At 33.9% G+C, this 20918-nt stretch overlaps 2 protein-coding genes and 1 non-coding gene across 6 annotated transcripts in view; 2 read left to right on the forward strand and 1 right to left on the reverse strand.

Moving 5' to 3' along the window:
• Positions 1 to 20918, forward strand: part of LOC110383435 (putative nuclease HARBI1) — a 244366-nt gene that overhangs the window by 147959 nt on the left and 75489 nt on the right. The gene's annotated exons all lie outside the window — the stretch shown is intronic.
• The window catches only part of LOC110381055 (putative uncharacterized protein DDB_G0282133), a 51279-nt gene that overhangs the window by 20896 nt on the left and 9465 nt on the right, over positions 1 to 20918 (forward strand). Inside the window, exon 1 of one of the 4 annotated variants that reach the window (XM_064034626.1) lies at positions 18212 to 18376. The exons of 1 other annotated variant lie outside the window; for it this stretch is intronic. In XM_064034626.1, coding sequence (XP_063890696.1) covers positions 18227 to 18376 — 150 coding nt within the window. In that variant the 5' untranslated portion in view covers positions 18212 to 18226. Of the gene's footprint in view, positions 1 to 18211; positions 18377 to 18936; positions 19088 to 20918 lie in introns of those variants that run through there. 2 more of the 4 variants (XM_064034627.1, XM_064034628.1) reach the window with 2 other exon arrangements.
• Positions 11498 to 11570, reverse strand: Trnak-cuu (transfer RNA lysine (anticodon CUU)). The gene has a single exon. It is a non-coding gene; the product is annotated as a tRNA-Lys (tRNA).

Genomic DNA, 20918 nt, shown 5'->3' on the forward strand with positions numbered 1-20918 from the left:
TTGCTATTTTCACGGCTTGTTAAACTTTGCTATCATTACTTTCATCTAGTGTGACCTCACGAGAGCTCATTATAGTGTTTGCCTTGTTCTGTTGTTCATCGCGCATGTTATGAGTTTATCTCAGCACGATTATGTGTTGTGTGTCGTCAACATTTACATGTATACATGCTTTCTCTGGAAAAGAAATTGTATTTGAATAAACGTCTGAAAGTGTTCCGTATGCAAGTCCTCCTATCGGCTGCTCTACATTCATTAAGTCTAGAATGTTGTTTGCATGTTTGATTTCACTAGACGCCTACCTTTCTTCTTATCCATAACATCGTATTTAAAATTATAATTATCATTCATATTTAATTGAAAATGTTATACCTGTTCGTTTACACTGTTCTTATTTGCAGGGTTTTCAGTGTCAGGCGTGTTAATTGATGCTGCCTTGATGCGTGACATCATGCACAGTATGTTACTGTTTTACCCACATCAGAACAAATCCCAGTAGCACACAGTTTGTTGCCCTGTAGTTCTGACCACTAGATTCCATTAATCGATTCTCGCACAATTCAACTGAAGTAGAACACTTTTGCTTGGTAAAACTTTCTGCTAATTTAATAATAGTAATTTTCCACCTAATGATACGTGTATCGTGACTATTAACATTAGTGTAATGACAAAATAAATCTTTCACAGTTATAGTAATTTCACGATTGCTGTTTAAATATTGCACACGTTCAATTATTACTGAAATAAATAATGTTACATTATGACACGATCTAATAATTTAATTGGTTAATTTGTGTAAGAGAAAAAAAGATTTAATCGCTGTTATAAATAATCTAGATCATTTGGAGCTTACTGACAAAGCAAAGAGATAGTTAAAAGGCGATAAAGAAATTAAGATCGTGATCGTAGACAATTTAGAAATGTTTTCAAATAAAACGAGAAGGTACTGCAACTGAAATAATATATACTAAGGAAATAAGTTGGCTAGATCATTTCTAATAGTTTGTTACTGATTATTTTGTACTTACTGATGAAGTTTTCTATCTTGATCATAATTCTTATCAAGCAGATGATTAGATGTTGAACCAGTCAAGTGTGACCGCTCAGTATGTGAGTGAGTATCTTTTAACAGGAATGTAAAATTATACTCATGTGCAATACTCACGCAATGTTCGATGTCAACATCTCTGTAATTCTGTTAGTGTACAATAAATACAGATGTTTTAGCAGTGTTTTATTGAGTTACAAGTTTCTTTCAAGTTCTTGCATTTTGATTTATTTGTCACAAAATTTTCTTTGCAAGACTTGAAACACAATGTCAATCGGTGCGTTTTAAGGATTGGAAACAGTCCAGACATGCATACTAGAAATAGTAAAGTGTCATTCTACAAAAACTCCGCCTAGTATTTTATTTTATTTTATTCATCATGGGACAATAAACAGCTACAATATAAATGTTACAAAAATAATTACTAATAATTAAACAATATTGCAGCCAACTACATTATCCACATATTAGCAAAGATATGGTAATAATGGGTGCCGCTAGAATGGCAATACAATAAAATTAAAGTAGAATTAAAATTAACAGTACAATAAATATGAGAAAATAAAAAATAAATATCATGCAAGTAACAATTAATAAATTAATATAGCATGTTGATTAAAACAACAACAACAGCTTAAAGTAACAAAATGAGTGATTAACACAGAGATTAAATTAAATGAGTACGTTAAATTAGATACATTTACCTATTAGTATATTGATTTAATCTTATTGTTCAGAAACCCTTTCACATGTTTGGTACATTATCTTCTAACACTATCTTCTCATGTAACAAGTCTTCGAGCAATGTACCCCTCGATTCCTACAAATAACTCCGTACGTTCCTAATCACATGTTGCTTAGAATCGTACACTACGGTGTTTCGTTACGCCAGTACCCCTATTGTGAAGTATTCGTACGCAAATGTCTGCCTTTCCGCTACACCGCAGATGTTCACGGAAATGTATTTAAATGCAAACAGACGTACATTCGGTGTTGCGTTTCATGTTTCTTTCTTACACCTACTAAATGTATTGGAGATGGCGTTAAATGTTTTGATGTTGTTAGCTTTGTTAGTTGCTTTGTTTTTTTCTGTTATTATTGACTATTGCAAAGGATCATATTGTGTTGAATTTACAATATTTTTTGTGTATGCTATGTTAAACTTGTTTACACAATAATATTTCGGCTGCACTGCCTATGTTTTGTTTACAAACTATTGTAATTCGGCTGACACAGTTCCTTCTGTTTATACTTTGCTGTACTAATAACAAATAGTAATATTGTTATTGTTGTTTTAATTATCAAAATATTATTGTAAGTTTGATGCGTAGCGTTTCACTTTCAAATTATGTTTCGTAATAATAATTGTTTGCACGATATAATTTCATTCTCATTCCCCATAATATCTTCGGCTATAAACCATGCAATAACACGCTTGACTTAAATCTGGCTATCTGAGATGATATCTAGCATCTTCACGCACTCGGCTCGAGAGACTGTTCAATCTTTCAACATTTTCTTCTGGTACATTTCACAAGCTGGCGCGCTCACTTCACAATTTCTTAGTGAAGAAATAGATGGCTCAAGATTACTCTACTTAACGCTAGACGAAAAAACAAAAACATGTTACTCAAAAACAGTAGCCGTATAGATTAGGACAGAAATAACCAGCAAAATGAAACCAGAATTTTATGAAGAGAAATGCAAACTAATTATATTCACCTTTCTCCATATTAAACATATAGGTACAGTTATAATATTCTATAAAGTTTTATAGTCACAGATTAAGCAAATGGGGTCTGAATACTAGCCAATAATTTCACAAACCCTGTACAAACCATTGAATGTAGGACGAAGCTATACATGAAATGACAGCGCATTTCTCAATCACTCTAGTTGAACGTTCGTTCTCGATTCATTGCAATTTCACGGAGATTTGCATACGAACAGATCGTCGTGTGACCTAATAAAATAAATTGTATCGTCTGTATGCTCATCTAATTTTCCGCGCGAGAAACTTACCGCGATGCGGTCGGAAATGGAGGACTCATTTGCATGTTTCTCATTAAATACTCTAATAGGAAGACATGGCAGCTCGTGCCCTATCAATGGTATATTTCCTTCAATTTGTCGTGAGTATTCCAATTACTAACTACTCCATGTTACATGTCTGAGTCGGGGTGAGACACAAACATGTTTTAAACACTTTAATAAATTAGACTTACAAATTGCTCATTCTGGTTTGCGGACAGTGTGTAACAGAACAAGACTAAACGTATGTAATAAACTTTAAGAAAATGTAAAATTAAGCATTTTGGTTAATGTAGTTTTGATGATATACAGAAACGAGATGTACATGAGAGTATAAACAAGATAATTACAGATAAGCATCTGGATTGCACTTCTTCTGAATTCAATGCAAATCAGAATATAACAGAAAGAATCCCAATTACAGACTCGGTTAACAGTAGAGAAGAAAATAAAGTAACAAACTCTAAATTAAAGGGTGAAGAAAGTAATACAAATTTAAAGTTACATAAGAAAGCAGTCCACACTGAAACGAATCGATAGTTTTGAACGGATCCGCTCACTTGGAAGTCTTACAAGTAACCAGGCAGCCCCACTTACATATTGTATAAGCTTTTTATGCTAAACATTAATACCGGTTACATTTTTTCGTAGAATTCATTTCTAAAGAACAAGTGAAGCGATTATAATTTAATCAATGGAAAAGTACTTGTTGCTGGTTGAGTAAATCTGTTTCATAATGATTTTATTGACACTATTAAGGATTTATGGATGAATTTGTAATTAAAATAAATAATTACGAAACCAAAGGCAGTCAAAAAACAAATAATATTACGAGAGATAAAGCTGATGTAATTACAATAATTAATTCCAATGAATCACAAAAGGAGTTCAAAAGTACAATTAGAAAAGATAATGATAACCAAAAGTCCTTTCATGTTAAAAGACAGTTCAAATTACAAAGAATAATAAGAAACTCCATATTTATGTGTTATACTGTGAATTTTAAAGGCAACATGGTATTCCCCCAGTGAAACACTTGCGTGTCGCATTTTTTTGGGGTTGAATAAAGTGCCATCTGCTAAACAGTAAAATACCACGTGATGTTAATCGGGTGAGTCAAAATGGAAAGAATATAAATTCAATGAAATATATCTCGATTAAATGAAAAAGAAAAATGAATCTAGTAGGTAAAGCAGAGAATAACCCATACTTAAAGACCAGAGGGGAACAAAGAGTAAACTTAAATCAAGTTCTGTAGATTTACATAATGACAAATCTTGAACTGATAAGTAAGATTAAAGCAACGAAAGACCCGAAAGCCATATTTTTGCGAAACGTAACTAGTAATGGAGTACAAATGATGTCAATGAACGTTTTTATCTGTTATGGAGTAAAAATAAATCGTTGCTTTATGGTTTAACAATGGTGCAATCTTGGTGTTTGTGTAAGACATGCAATTGTTAAGCGTTGATTAACATCATTTTATCTTTGGTAACACAACCATAAGACTGTGGATAAGCAGTATTTGAGCAATTTACTTTTTTTTTGTATAACATATGTATACTAGTTTTAAGGTATTTATCTATGGGCCATTGATGCCTGAAAATAAAGATGATTTGATTTGATTTTACTTTGCAGGATTCATTTAGGGTATGAAGTTTTACTATCCTACAAAGTAGATACTTACTCTAATTCCAAGAGAACTTCTAACAGCTGATAAAACTACTTCTTAAAAACTAGGTAGGTATTTCATATCTTATCAATGTTTCTTCAAATCAGTTCAGCCTGTTTCAGCCATTCTGTTAGGTAGATGTCTTTGTTTCTATTGGCCATATAGTATGAACCACTATTCTATTTCCTATCTCTCCTCATTAAAAATCAAACCTTTTTGCCGCAGGCCTTGTGTCCATTAATAAAATGGGGATAGTGGGATAAATTTATACAATGTTGAAACAACCTCGTCTAGCAAGAGAAAACAGGCTCAGAGCTATAGAAAATCAAGGCCAACCATACTGATCCGGCAATAAAACATACAAAATTATCACTTTTACAATAGTTATGTATAAAATTTGTAAAGATTTTAATATATTTATTGCGTTTGACGATGAAGATGATGATGATATATCAACTTTAAAATATGATAATGATGATATTAGATGCGACGGTGATGTCAAAGTATGTATGACACCTTTCTTGGTAACACACTTAGTTTTCGAGAAAGTTATGCTTTATATAGCGGCCGCGAAACGGAACAATATGGAATTTTCTCCATATAAATATGTAGGCCAATCTAATGTTACCCATGCATAATATTTTCAAATGCAGAGTTAATGCGCTTTTGGCTTTTTCTTTACTGACATTGAAGGCATAATTTACATTTTAATCCCACTGTTAGCTAACTTTTTAACGAACAATCAATTGCACTATGGTTTTAATTTTTAGTGAATGAGAAAAAAAATCTTCGAACAGGTTCACTTCCAACCAAAAAAAACTTCAATCAAGAGCTTTCAAATATCTCTCACAAGTGAAACCACTTATTTCACAGAGGACTTGATTATTTTTTTCCTTTTAAGACTTACTTAAAAATGAAGTCAAAAGCCAAACACGGCTAGAACCACTTGAAAACATGTGTAGCAACGGTCCTACTGGTTTTAAGATTCCAATAGATAAAGTATTGACGCGTAACAACTCCCAAGTATTTGTTCCTTTGAAGCGTTGCGTAACTTGCGTCAAAAACATCAACTGCTTTCATAATTTCTTTTTTATTTGCATGTCAAGTTCGTGATATAATCGGAACGTTATCAACATCAACGTCATCTGTTACATCCTGCACAAGACCATTAATATCGCACCGATTGATAGATTTATGGATCTGGATTTCCAAAATTTCTCCATGTTTGACACTAGAACTGATTAGATTAACTAATTTCTTAATGCCAATCTAGTTTGGAAATTCATCACCTTTTCATTAATATGTATAGACCTTCTTCTTAATTATTACCTATCTTTAATGACTGAAAACCGGAATCTCTTTCATAATTCCGTTATTTGTTATTGAATAACAGCTAAAAGACGCGAACACCTGGGAATGGAGATGGCCAAGCATTGAAACTAATATATCATGATAGTAGGCATGATAATTAAAACATATCTCAATGTCAACATAGCAAAATAGACTTTATCAAGTAAATAAATGTCAAATATAGCATAACTTAAAAAATACAGAAAAACACTTCGAAAAGTTTAGGGTACTCTAGTAGAGTAGGTATAAAAAAAGATTCATTTAACACATAGGTAGGTATCAAAACGTATAACTTTCTAGAAGATAAAGTTCAGTAATACCGGTAATGATTAAAATTAAAATTAGCACTCAATAAATCCTAGCTGTCTTTCCAGTTGATCCTCTAAATAACTACAGATTCTCCAACGAGATTAATGAAGTATTGAAATGTCACAGTGACAGCTCGTCTGATTTGATCCTAAGGTTTATATTTCACTTTGTTAGGATTATTGTCATTGTCACATGCATTTTGTTTTCTCTGTATGACTTATCCATTCAACAGTTCATCATGTTTGACATTTAAATTGTGCTTATGACACGTCTTGGTTAAAACTGACACTGTTGTAAAAGGATTAGAAATTAGGCCTTGTTTTGGAGGTTATTTTATTTTGATACCTATTTATAAACATGATTAAGATAAAGAGAATGACACAAATGTTTTTTTCTGGAGCGTTTGTCTTCCAGGACCGCTGTAACTCTTTCGAGCAACACTTTTCCAGAAATTAAGTTATCGGCTAAGAATTTTCAAGGTTTAGTTTTTCCTACCTATCGTCTATATTTGGTTATGTATCTTTATTTTCAATGGGTGTTCCTTTGTTAGGTTTTATCGTAGAGGGCAATATAACTTCGACTTCCTCATGACAGTGATAACGTTGATTTATTGAGGGCTTGATGTAAGCAGACGTTTGTTAGACGTCATTGTAGATTTAATAGTGTTCAGCTGTCTTATAGTAGTTACTAGACATGTTGATGTTTTGAATGCTATCTTAATGAGAACAAATAAGTGATATTAGTCTAGCAATTGCTTATTTGATATAGCTTTTTATGTAACAAAGAACCGCGGGTTTCTGAAATTCGTCACTCTCGAGCCCAATAACTATTGCGAAACCAGAATTGCACACACTCTGGATTACCTACCAAGCTAGCAAGCAAGTAAATATCCCATTGTAATATGTCACAATGATAAATCCAAAATTTCACGAGCATTTCATAACAAGAATGGCTCTTATTTTTTCTTCCCAACGTCCAGTTAATTCCTGCAATATATTAGTCTTACGGTAATACTGAACATTATAATCGCATGTTCGCATAAATCTTCCCGCTTCGCTTACATAAGATACGTCTGGTTAATCTTTACTGTCATCCACTAATTGCACGTTGTCTACTAAAGTGTAATGGTTATTTTTACCATTCATCATTGCAGTTAAGTTTAACCTCTGGTTATGCATTTATGTTGTCTTCAGTATTTTCTTCCTTGTTATTGTTACAATGATTGTTACATAGTTTGGGTTATTGACATTCTCATCTCATTTCATCATCCTTGTTGTTTTTTTTAATTCTCAGAGATATTATTCAATTTCATTCATGACCTTAATCTACAGTGTCAACACTAAGCCTTGTACGTCAGCTTCCAATAAATCTCGAACACCTGGTCACACGAAAGCTAAGATAAAACTTTTATTAATAGCACTAACAGTATTTTCTATCTCAACGACTCTTTCGTCTTTATTAACATCTAAATTGTTTCTAACAGCGGATATTTTATTCAATATTCAGTGACCATTACTAAATGTCTAAAGTGACCATTTTGGAATCAATTCGCTTGATTATCATTCGCGTGTTGTCGTTGTGGTTTCCTGCACTTCTATGTCTGTGTGTATGTGTTTGCGCAAAGTGTTCAACACCGTGAATATCGCGCTGCCTTCTCTGTGGTAAGAACGATGTGTATCAACTCAACTAGGTTCCTGTTTGGACTGCAATCTGTGTTAAATGGTTTGTAGGTATTTTGACCTGAATTACTTAACTGCTACGTGCAGATTAAGACTTAGTTTTGCATTTGGTAAAAAAAGAATAGGATTTTTGTCTTACACGAAATTTTGAGAGGCTTTTGTAAGAACACCGCGTGAACCCTTTTCGACACTTTTTCAGAAAAAGGATGATAAATTTTCACAATGATTTTAAATAAATTACGTATTTTAGATGATGATGATGATGACGTATTTTAGACCCAAGCCCGTAAACCTAAAAAATACAACAAACTACATTACCTACATATTATATCACAGGAAATCAATCCTACTGATTACTGCAAACCTAACCTACAATTGCAGCGAATGCACCATGACGTCACTATCATAATTATAAACATAAACAACTGCACGATTCACGCTTGACAACTATCGTCGGTCTGTGTTGCTGCGCCGGTAGCTAGGCGACTATCGTCATGAGCCCTCTGTTTTGTTTATTTGTTTTAATTTATTGCGATTTGTCAGGCTCAGGGGAATTTAGGGCTTTTTGAGGAAAAAATAGGGTCCTATTTAATTATGTTAAGATATTAACATACATTCTTAAATGTTTGTGGGGAATATTATTCATGTACTTATTTTTGATGCTTAAAGTATCATAGACACTAATGACTGATAGACTTTTGAGATGTTTTATCTTTGCTTTCGTCCTTTCAGTTAATAATATCGAAAGCTTGATTATTTTTTATTGTATCATTTTTGCCATTTATATCTTCAAAAATCTTGATTAGCTGTGTGCATAATAAATAACAATGAAGCAGTTATCAAAACAATTCGACAGTTTGACCCGCACTACTTAACCTTATTCGGTTAATTAACTGTCAATAGCCTCGTTGGCATTATAAATGGTTTTAATGAATTACCGATTATGGATACGAACACTTTCTCCGAACTCTCAAGTGTTAGAAGTGGCACAAAAGTGAGATGCGCCAGTAATGTTCATGTGGAAATCTAGACTAATGTTGTATGATAAAGTTTGTGTTTATCTTGTTAAATATTCGAACTGTTGGACAAATGTAATAATTATCTAGTTAGGTAGGTAGCGGTAATTATTGTGATAGGCGAAGTTCTCTCTCTCATCTGAGCTGCTTCCAGTCTGCATCCTCACCCTGCTCACATTGCTGTGTCCGATTTCGACTTCTCTTCTCCATTTTGCAAGGTTTTCGCAAGCCTTGTTAGTGAGTCATGGCATCCTTAATAAAGACATGTAGTCAATATTTCTTGGACCCCACCCCTCCCCCTTTTACCGGGACCAAATAGACGCGGCAGGAACATGACCAGACTTTTGGTTCCTATGTTATTCTTGTTGGCCATGTATTACCATTTTTTTATCAGGACGAAAATGTATGCAAATATTTGCAGATGCAAAACCAGAAGTCATCTGAATTTGATTGTGATTAATTGAGTGACATTAAACTTAATGTTTCTGTTATGTAACGACTGACATTTATATCCAGAAGCGGCTACTGTTTTAATTTGCAGTCATTAATAAAGACTTGAGTGATGAAGATGACCAAAAACACATAATATCTGTAAGATAGCTATTTTCGTTGAAATATCTTGCTAATAATTACGCCACGAGGAATATACATACAAGCATACAGTCTGCTCATTAAACCAAAGAACTTAATTATTCGTTAAATAGTTGCCGTCGTTCTTGTGTACGAAACACTGAAGCTTTTCCCGCCATCCCAACCGATATAGTCACGGTCGACCGACTCACTCGTTACATAGCATAATCTGTAAAACCAGTTGTACTGTTTTTCACGTCTAGAAAAACTAAACCCTTTGACTAGTTCGTCCGTTGCGCGTGCCTCCACGACCTTTTATTTTTTGCATCAATACAGCAAACACGGTAGATTTAATTAAAATTCCGATGGACCCAACGGCGCCAAACGGAATACAGCAGGCGTGTTCGTCGCAAGAACTACCAGCAGCCATTTTCTATCATTCCCGCGTTAAAAAACAAGATGGCGCTAATGACAGTTTTTTTTATATTTAGATTCATAAATATTTTGAATGGGTTCAGGGCTTCGGAAAAAGTCGTAATATCAAAATTTATCCATTGAGGACTTAATTACCTAACACAAAATAAATTGTTCTTTGTAGACAATGAACAGAGGTTGCAATATTAGGCACCTATCTTGTTCTGAAGGAAGGTCTCTTACAGAAACAATATCACATATTGGTATTGTCTACGCTCTACGGTATTAGAGATTACTTACTACAAATCCTATTTCAATGAACCGTACTACCAGATGAAACCTAAATTGCTGATTTTACGAACGTTTACCATTTATCATCTGTAGTTTCTGTTTCAAACATTATCTAATAAGTCAAAACAGAGCTTAATAATGAAAAATTACACCATTACTCGGCAATAAAAGAAGCATAAAGCTCTGAACTGTTACATAAAAACTAAATGGACGTTTTAAACAGTGATACAGCTATTCTGCATCGTCTTGCTTCCCGCTGCGGTGATTTTACGAAATGTCAACTACATACTACATCACTTGTATTATTATGTACCTACTATTATGAAAGATGTTATACAATGAGACATTTAGTTTTATGTGTTATCGTTTATAGGAAATTGGGTTTAGGAATATAAAGGTACTGGTACTCTAGTGATGTTCTTGCGTAGTGAATCAGAGTGAACAATTGAACGTTTGTCGATAAAACTTCGTACTATTTATCCTTTGTATTATCGTGGATTGCAGTTTTATTGAGTGCCCAGGCCTAAGTGTTAGCATTTACCTGTTTGAAATAAGTCCTTGCTACTTTGTTGAAAAACCTGCGATACATCGATTCTTCGATTACTTAAATGTTTAATTATAAAATTCGTCTTCTAAAGAAAGTGAATTCTTTCAACAATATCGATAAAGCCCACGTCACATTTGCTACTAATCTTATTCATTAATATCGAGCAGAACCAGGTCGATATCATTAGTCGATTATCGAGCACTTTCCATCATTGACCGATTCGTGAGTCATTATTAAAAATTGCTATATATTTTATGATAATAATATGCTCATGAAAGAAAGTTTAAAAAGTACGAAATCTAGGCCAATGTTGTTAGCTTTGAGACGAAATTATCAGAATATGTAAATAATGACTTCAATGCCACTCAAATTCACATACATATTTACAACATTTATTTTCCTCATCTGATTAAACTTGACCTGTTCGCGGAAGATCGATAAATAATGAAGATACATTTATTGATTTGTATATCTAAATTCGCTTTTTTCAAGTATATGCATGATTTTTTAATAAAATTGTTGAAAACTCAACCATGTGTTGTCTTATCAATAAAAAGGAATCGCAAAAAGTTGCGCCCAACGTGGGGCTCGAACCCACGACCCTGAGATTAAGAGTCTCATGCTCTACCGACTGAGCTAGCCGGGCTGTGGAAACGTGGTTGAAATACCCACTTAGCTTCCAGTATTATTCGATTTCGATTTACTTTTGCTACAAGTGGTATAGAATGTTGGTTGCGCGTTCGGACAGTGCGCACGCGCCGCTTTTTAAGTTCCTTATTTGAACCGGTCTTCCAGTAGAAGTTGCGAAAGCTACGTTCAAGGTTGATTGGAGCTTTCTTTAGTATAATAATATCTATAACAATATACCTACAGTGTGTTCTGTCCACATGCTTCCTTATATCTTCACATTGAAAAGTAGGAATAAATTTACAATTGGACATTGGCGATTTGTAAACAATGTGCGCTCCTATCAAGCTAGGCCATTAACTTACTTCCTTTAGTCCAAATATGGGTATTTATTTTCCTTATCGCAAAAGTATCTTCCTGATAGTCCGAATCTGTGACCTTCGATGGCAAATGATGACGTGATGACAGTGACCCTGACCACGTTGCCATGGTGATGAGTCAACAGTGATGTGATTTACTGACTACTGATTACATTAAGTTACATTGTATGAAAGCTACGACCTTACACTTTGACTGGAAGATTAATGATGATAATACTTCCGATATGGAATTATAAAGATTTTAAATTCGCGAAAATAATATTGTAATTTTGTTTTGCTGTTCCGTTTAGGAAGTAATGTCTAATAATAAACCAATAACTGCGGATGATTTTGTAACTGCTAATTAATTATAAGTTACTTACGTAATATTGTTTTTAGAATTCTGCTGAAGCGGAAATTAGATAGCACATTATGAAATACTTGGCTTGGCGCCAACATTATAGCAATGACAGCAAAACAACCAATATTTAAATAATAACAACTAGCCTATAGTATGGCTCGTAATCTATTATAGTTAGCCGTAGTTGGTTGAAATCTATCTGGTATAATGTTTAGTTTAACCTTGCTACTTAAGGCTAAGGAATGCTCTTGTGCGAAATTCAAAGCTTGAGAATAATAAGGGAGTCGGAAAAACAAGAAACAAGTACCAAACATAACATGAGAAAGTTACTCAAAAGTATTTCCCTACTTTAAAAACTAAACAATGGTTAAAATCACTTAACTCTAATGTCTACATTGCGTGCACTTTAAAACGCTACAAAAATTAAAGTTTCACAGTTAATTTCTGTCAAAAATTTTCGGCCATTGTGACATAAGAGCGAACGAAAATGGCGTCAATAAAAAATCTCTCAGGCCCAGTGAAAGTTTGTAAAACTATTAATAATTTTGTCGGTCAGTGAAAACAATAAGATTGGTCAGAAGTCACGACATTCGGTTGCAAAGAAAGAAAACTGTTTGGACAAATTGTTCTCGCATAAAAGCAATTTGACGGTACAAATAACAGACAAAACAATACGAACAATGTAAGAGAGGGCCGAATCATTTTTAAGGAATTGGGAAGTAGATACCCTTCTCCTTGTGAGAGGAGGCCTGTACCCAGCCGTGGGACAATAAAAAAGGCCTGTAACCCTGGGCATTATAAAATTATTAATTATCATTGTCTAATTTGAGATCATCACAAAAATTCAGACAATACCTAACTTTTTCTTCAACTTCCTCAATTGGAAAGTCAGCAACATTTCCTATCTTATCTCACACGTTTTTATCTGTCTGTCCTACGCTTTCTAAACGACCTAAAAATGTCGGTCCTACGTCAGTCGACACAATAGCCCTTTATTGATCCACTAGTGACTAGCTGGCCAGCCAATTAAGTTCATTGCTTTTGACCAGGCAGCACCCGCAAAACCGTTAGGTACCAGCTTCGTTAGCTGTGGTATTTTTTATTGTGTTGGCCATAACAACGGGATTGGATTGTGTGTAAACATCCTTATTATCGGCATTGTGGATGTGAAAATTATCTATAGACACGATAATGATTTTTAAAACTTTTTTTCGTGTTAAGGATTCTCCTATATATGGTTTCTAAAACAATGTCTACCAAATAGGCTTTTTACATAGGTCATTATATCAGAGAAGACAAACCTCTTTACCACAACAGAACACTGGCTGAATTTAATGAAATCTTTTCTTTTTTCTACAAACAAATGCATGACGACATAACCATTCTCCTACATATGAGGAGTTATGGGCTGTTTTATGGTGTAAGTCCAGTGTATTGTTTTACGAAACTGGTTCACCTTGGAAGCCAAGAAACTGGCCGTTTTAATTCATATCGCTCAAGTTTTTGATTGCCCTACACAGTCTGATTTGTGGCCTTACGTGTTATTCCATCTGTTGAAAGTAGGTAAGGACATACTTACTCGTATCTTACCTAGGTACTTATTAATGAACTAGCAAAGAGGATGATCAACGGACATTGGTAAGCTGATCATCAAGAATTTTTAGAATTTTGCTGTTTTAGAAAGAAAAGAGAAACCAATCCACCAATTAAAACCCATGAAATAAATCTTAAAACCGACACATATGCAATAAATATTTTAATTGCAACACTGCAAGAAACTCACATGATCAAGTTTCCATAAAGAGAAACATATGTTATAGATTAGTACTCGACATTAATTTATTTATTGACCGATCTCACTTGTTCAACATCAGTGAGCTTAATACAAGTAATGTTTTGAACTTAAGGTTTGCCTTAGAAAGTGTTTACGTTTTATCGGTGTTTAGTACTCAATGAACATTCACATTTCTCTAGCTAAATGTCAGATCCCACTTAGGTTTAGCGTCTGGACTTGTTTGAGGAATTTCTCTTTACTGGGTTGGTGTAGCTTTACATTCCTCGTCTTGATATTATACTCTAAGTTAATTTGGTCCTGTCTTATTGTCAAAAATTAGGTATCTTTACTTTTCAACTTCCAGCGTCCATCTTTCAATATTGACATCCCTAGAACATGGCTTTGTAGAAAATATTTGGGTCTTTCTACCCTGTTGTAGTAATTTCTCTTGTCTCTTAAAGTTTACGTCTTCACCGGCCTTTGCTAAAGGAAAACTTGAACCGGATTCAGCATTAGGTCAACATTCAAACTCTTCAAGAACAATAGCATTCTTGGCGTGGTCTCGCTTGAGTTTATGAGTGTACATTAATGTTTCTTAGTTTTACATGGCTTTTCCAAACGTTAGCGTACCTAGTTAGATTCATTCTTACCCAGTTCTATAAGCACACTAACCTATTTATTCCAGTAATGATGATACGCCCGTTTCTCGAGGTTCAAAACAGTTTAGGCTTCTACGTCATCTGCTGAACCTTTCCCAACTATGTTAGGGTCTTTTACACTATTGAATAAATAGATATAATCTGATCAGTTTACTTACATATAATCATAATGATGTCATTATCTTACAATTACAAAAGGTGTCGTAATAAAATAAATAGATTGTGCAATTGAAGAAATGGCAAGTTTTCCTTTATCAAGGAAACTGAACACAGAACACTGATGTAAATGGAAACCTAACCACGAAAGGCCTTCAGAGGTTGAATATATTATATAACTTAGGTACTATGACATGCGCATGAAGTGTACGATTTCACGGCATTTTTTTGCACTTAGATGTTCTTATAAAATTGTGATGTTTGTATGTGTATGACGACAAGTGTCGAAAGAAGAAACTTCTCGACTTTCTTGAATATATATTTTAGACCTAAAGAGTTGAAAATTATTCAATATTTTGGGGCGATACTGCCGTGAAAAGTTAGCTTACCAAAAAAATTATGTATGAACATACGTTTTATAATGTATGCAGTTATAAAAAAAATATACTGCAAAGTTATTTTGAGTAACTACACGTAATTCTCATGCACATTTTGACACTCTAACCCTATCAAACCACCACCGGTAAAACCGACGTGACTTTAAATTAACGCTCAATATTTTTTGCTCTTATTACCCTTTTTAACAGAATCTCGGTCACAATCTGCCCGTGGCGTGAGATTGTCGTGCTTTTACAAACTAAATTAATGCCATAACACTTATATTAAAAATGTTAACGGTGTGAAATGCTTACTAAACGGCTACTGCGCCATAATCTTGACACTTGAAAACAAACCTTATAGTTTACGGCATAAGGTACCAAACAGTTTAGATATAAATAAAGTCTGAATTTAATATTCCATTTATGAATAACAATTATTCAAAATTCGACCCTAATTATACCTTGGTAAGGTAGGTTTTAATCTTATATTTTATAAGATAGCGTGTTTGCTAAGCCCTATAGTACCGTTACTTGATATGACACTTTTAACCCAGTGCCAGTCAACGCGGAACTGTATTTTATATGAGATTTATGAAAAACTAGACGCCGCTCGCTATTCTAGGTCTAACGACGTAGTTTCGCCTGGATTTAGGTCTATAAACAAACTTAATAGAATGTTGTTTCTTGCAATGGCTGTCAGACCTACCAAAGGTACTTTTGTGACTGTCTTTTTGCAGCAATAGTAGGTTTGGCTATGTTGATCAAATGAGGTTTCTAAATAAATACATACCTACCCTTTCTTTGTTTTACTCTAACTAACCAATTCATACTCGTAATTCTAATTCTTAAACTATCACTAAAAAGAGGCATAGCATTGCAAATCGTCGTCCATATAACCTTCTTTAGTTTTCTTTTCATCAGAATTTTCCCGTCAATAAAACCTATCTTCAAATAACCTTAGTAGGTGAGTAAGGTAACCCGTTTCCACAACACCAACCAGTTTCCTCGGTGCTAATAAATTCTTTGAACTTATCAAAACAGACAATGGCTCGTTGTCGGCCACTTTCGATTTTCCGAAGTTCCACGGTTGTGCGTAGGCGCATTTGATTGCTATTTAGAATGTTTCTGACTGGGTCGAGCCAGCGTGTTATGCTTTTAAATTAGAAGGTTTTACGTTGTGTGGTTTTGTATTTTGATTTGAAAGTTGCTTAGCTAACTTATGAAATGTGGTACCTTTGTTAGAAGTAAGGATAACTTTATTGTTAACTAACTAACTATGAAATGTGTCTCCCGTTGTGGGTGCAGTGAAAATGAGTGTAGACCCTTATTTTCTAAAGCCCTTCGTAGTTTCGAGATAACTCTTCATGCTTTTCTACTGATGAAAGAATTTCGGTAATCGGATCAAGTAGTCGTCATACACAAACTTATTTAAATCTTTATAAATAAGTACATATAGATAATATATATATATATATGTGTATTACAGGAAACTAAGGATAGGAACTTTCTCGTGCAATGTTTGTTACATAAACAGCTGACAGTCGCGATAAGTCTTATTAATATCAGATTACAATCAACTGTCCTTTCGATACTTGATCGAATCCGCTTGCGGAACGGAATCGATTGTATGTTCTACATATTTGTACGAAAACGGACCTAAGATAAATGAACTAAATCAATTATTTTAGTGAAGCACACTGCAGACTAAACAGACGCATATAATACAGCTGAATTATGATCTTCATACTGATTTATGCGCCCCAACAAACTATCTGCTAACTAGAAGTATGATACCTCTTGATGAGACTAGTATTGTTTATGCTTATATAAGTATTTTCAGTCGAATACCTACTTTTCCGTAATCAAGAACGATAAAAGCTGGACCATATAATAGAACAACTGATCCATAATTAATATTGTCCTATTCCAGAACAAATGCCTTTTCTTCTACGGAATTCATCATCATGGTGGTCATCACGCCAGGTCATCGATTGCGTGCTCATTTATTATTTTTATGGTCATCTTTCTATGCGATGCTTTCCTCAATAATATAATAATAAACCTTGAATGGTTTATTAGGTTTTTTTATTTTTAATTCAAAATCACTATTTTTATCAAGAAGTCAATTCATTTTGTAGCTAGCTATCTACGATTTAATTGGATCTATTAATTTATTTATTTACTTAATTAGAACGGCCGCAAGTCAATTACACTAATTAAAAATAATTATGGTTTTTATGGTATACCTACAGAACTTAAAAAAGTCAGAACTTCAGTAGTAAGAGCCCCTTATCTGTGAGCCATAAAAATCGCCACTGCACGGAAACCAAACTATGTTTGTAAAACATATAACGAGTATAGATTATGTAGTTTATTTAGTAGGTAACGAATAGACAGGCAGCCTTTACACATACCTTATTTATAACATAATAAGTAGAACATACAACAGTTCTGTATCATAGCTGTGCGAATGTTCAATCGCAGCGAGTCAATGGCCGTGACTTCCTCTGGACGTCAAGAACGTTACATATTTAATTACTAATTAGCTGTCGTTAGTTATGTATTTAAATATATTGTAATACATAGTTGCGTATTCTTTAGGAAAGGATTAACTTTGAAAGATTTTGGCAAAGTTGTGGATGGAGATTTTTAACCTTGGTCACATTTTTACGAAATAAAAATTCAAGGATTGTTTTGGGGAACAAAAATTGTAATTTTCATGGAATACTTCAGTTGTTTGGTCAATAGAGAACTGCCTTCTTTAAAGAGCGTTTTATAAAGAGCCTAAAATTTTTTGACCTTCTTTGTTCGAAATCATCAAGTGATCCCGCTTTGAGTGCAGACCTGACTACAACTACAACCCACTGATCCTTTGTTCCCTAAACATTTCTAAACCGTCACAAATCTTCAGAACATAAACTTATAAATTCTCAAGGACTAGTAGCACTACACTGACGCACAAGTGTTTACCATAGATAACAACATTATGTTTTACAAGCCCTTGATAACCGAGTGCTATTCCAATAAAGGCCGTATCGACTACCAGTCAACAAACAGTAGTTATCAACAACCTCTATTATCAACAACACGTGTGCAAACTATTGAAAATAACCCAGGTTTGTACAGTCAACTTCAGGTCAGTGGTAACAGTTTTATAGGAAAATTGTACTTAAAACTATTGAGTTAAGGTGCATGACAGTTACTACTGATGTGCGGTCTACGGTACACCTTGTATTCCATATCTTTTCTTTATTATAACATAATATTTTTATAATAAATATTGACAAAGTCCTTTTTGTTAAGATGTCGCGTGACCTACAAACGGAGGACGTGCGTTTTTGTTTCACAATGTATTTATTAATTGTTAGGCAATATTGCTTAACGAATTAGATACAAATTAAGTCTGTAGGCATGATAGTTTCAATATTTTGTAACTTAGGACGTCATGTTCATTATAGATTTCTTAATCACTCCCTAAAATTTGTTCACACCATTGATAGACACTATTTCTGAATGTTTCAAGTAAGGAACAAAGAACGCACGTAATATGACTGATTCGTTCAGAAATTGCTACTCGTAATTAAGAAGTGAAATCTCCAACAAACGCAGGGTATTTACGCAAACGTGATATATCATGATTATCTAATCTATCGTGAGGTATGCACTGATAAACACAATAATAACGTGATCACTTCCTATGCACTTCGACGGTTCGCACCTGCGTAGTTCGAATTAAGATTTATGTGTGTTAACTAGTTTTGCATCATGGTTTCATCCGGCCATTGGCTAGAGGTTTAAATTATCTACATTGCATCGCCCCTGCTCCTTCTTATCGAGACTTTTACAGGTATGATAACCTATCAAGCCCCAATGTCAGAGTTTTCTCTATCCACCTGACGAACTCTGACATGGAATTGTTATAAAGACTGAGTAGCATTCGGAGACACTGGCTTTACGTGCCCTCACGGATTAGGGGGTGTAACACTGTAAATTTAAAAACTCTGGGCTTCTTTATGAATGTTTCTAAAACCTAGTGTGATTTTGGCCCGACCTTAAGAATCAATGGACCCTGTTTACGGTATTACAAACATTAGTAAGAATTATTTTACAACTACCATAGAAATTAGATTAAACCTACACCGTTACACCACGGTATCCTTAGAATTTCCTGTGGCAACAACCCATAGGTTATCAAGCTAAACGTTTGCACCAGTGCGCGAAACAAGGCACTTCCTACGACTGCGCTCGGCAGTGACGGGTCGGTTATGTCAGCGGACGGGAGTTTAGTTACATTCATAATATTTGTTAATGGATTCGTGCATTTCCTTTGCATAACATGTTTGTAGTTTATAGTGCTAACAGTATACTAATGTAATAAAGAGGATTTTTTGTTTGTACATTGTAGGTACCCTAAAGGCTTCGAAACTACTGAACCGCTTTGAAAAATACTTTCATTGTTGGGAAGCTACACTCTTCCCGAGTATCATATTTTAATTGGAACAATAAAGGCAAAATTACATATGTCAACTCACGAAAGCGGGTGAACCATACCTACTTGTATGTGATAATGTAATTACATGCACACTGTTGTTGTTGAACTCCTGAATTGTATGAGCCATTCTAAATTTATTATGTTCCTAAGCCTGTCTTTAAAAAACATGTAAGAACCTAAATAGCTACTGGATTATTCGAACCTTTCTCACTGAATCATCAATGCACATACTATGTACTACACCAACTGCAATTCAATACGCCTCGTATATCTTTCATGAATGACAAATGCATTAATTTACTGCTTATCTATGTTAATACAACAATGAAAAAGAATTACACGTCAAATATACTGAAATCTTTGTTTAAACAAAATTCATTTGTATTAATTAGTGATAATAGATGATGTAATTAGTGGTGTCGACCTTGACCATGTTAATTAAGAGGTTTTACTTGTTATAAATGGGACATTTTAGGTTTACTAATAGTGCCTAACTAGTTAACTGGTTATATTTAATGGTACAAGAAGTTAGTTAGTACTTTTATTTACAACTTCGCTATTTTTTAATAAGAATGAATTTTAAACTAATCGTAGGGTAAATACGCCAAATGTCGGCCCCCTTAGCGATTTTCTGACTGCGGTTCGCTATAGCACCATCAGTTTCCAACGAAAGATAGTTTCTGATGCGGTTTTGGATAGTTTGATTAATCTATTTCATGTTTAAAATCATAAGATTGATATTTCTACGACAAGAAAAAAGTAATAAGGCTTAGATGCGTCGAGAACAGAAAAACCCTAAAGTCGGCCATTCACGGCCCAAGGTCGGTCGCGTTTTTTCCAAATGTCGGCCGGGTATAGGGTGTTTCAAATTAAGGCAGTGACAAATATTAGTAACATGATTTATTTTGGCAGATGAATTCTACCAAAATAAATCTATATGCCAATTAATATAATACTAAGTATACATTTGTAATTGTTTAATAGTAAAATATTTTTTTGTTTCCCCTAAACAAAAAAAGTCGTATTCTCGACCAACCATTTATATTTTTTAAGCTAATAAGATCGGTTTAATATATAGAAAGTCCCAAACCATAAAGCTACCATAAACATGCCTACAATACATTTAAACTTAACTTCTTTACAATATAAAAAATTATAATAAATAAATAATTTCATTTTGAGAAAA

The sequence above is a fragment of the Helicoverpa armigera genome, chromosome 5 (genome assembly GCF_030705265.1).
Source record: "Helicoverpa armigera isolate CAAS_96S chromosome 5, ASM3070526v1, whole genome shotgun sequence".
Lineage (NCBI taxonomy): Eukaryota > Metazoa > Arthropoda > Insecta > Lepidoptera > Noctuidae > Helicoverpa > Helicoverpa armigera.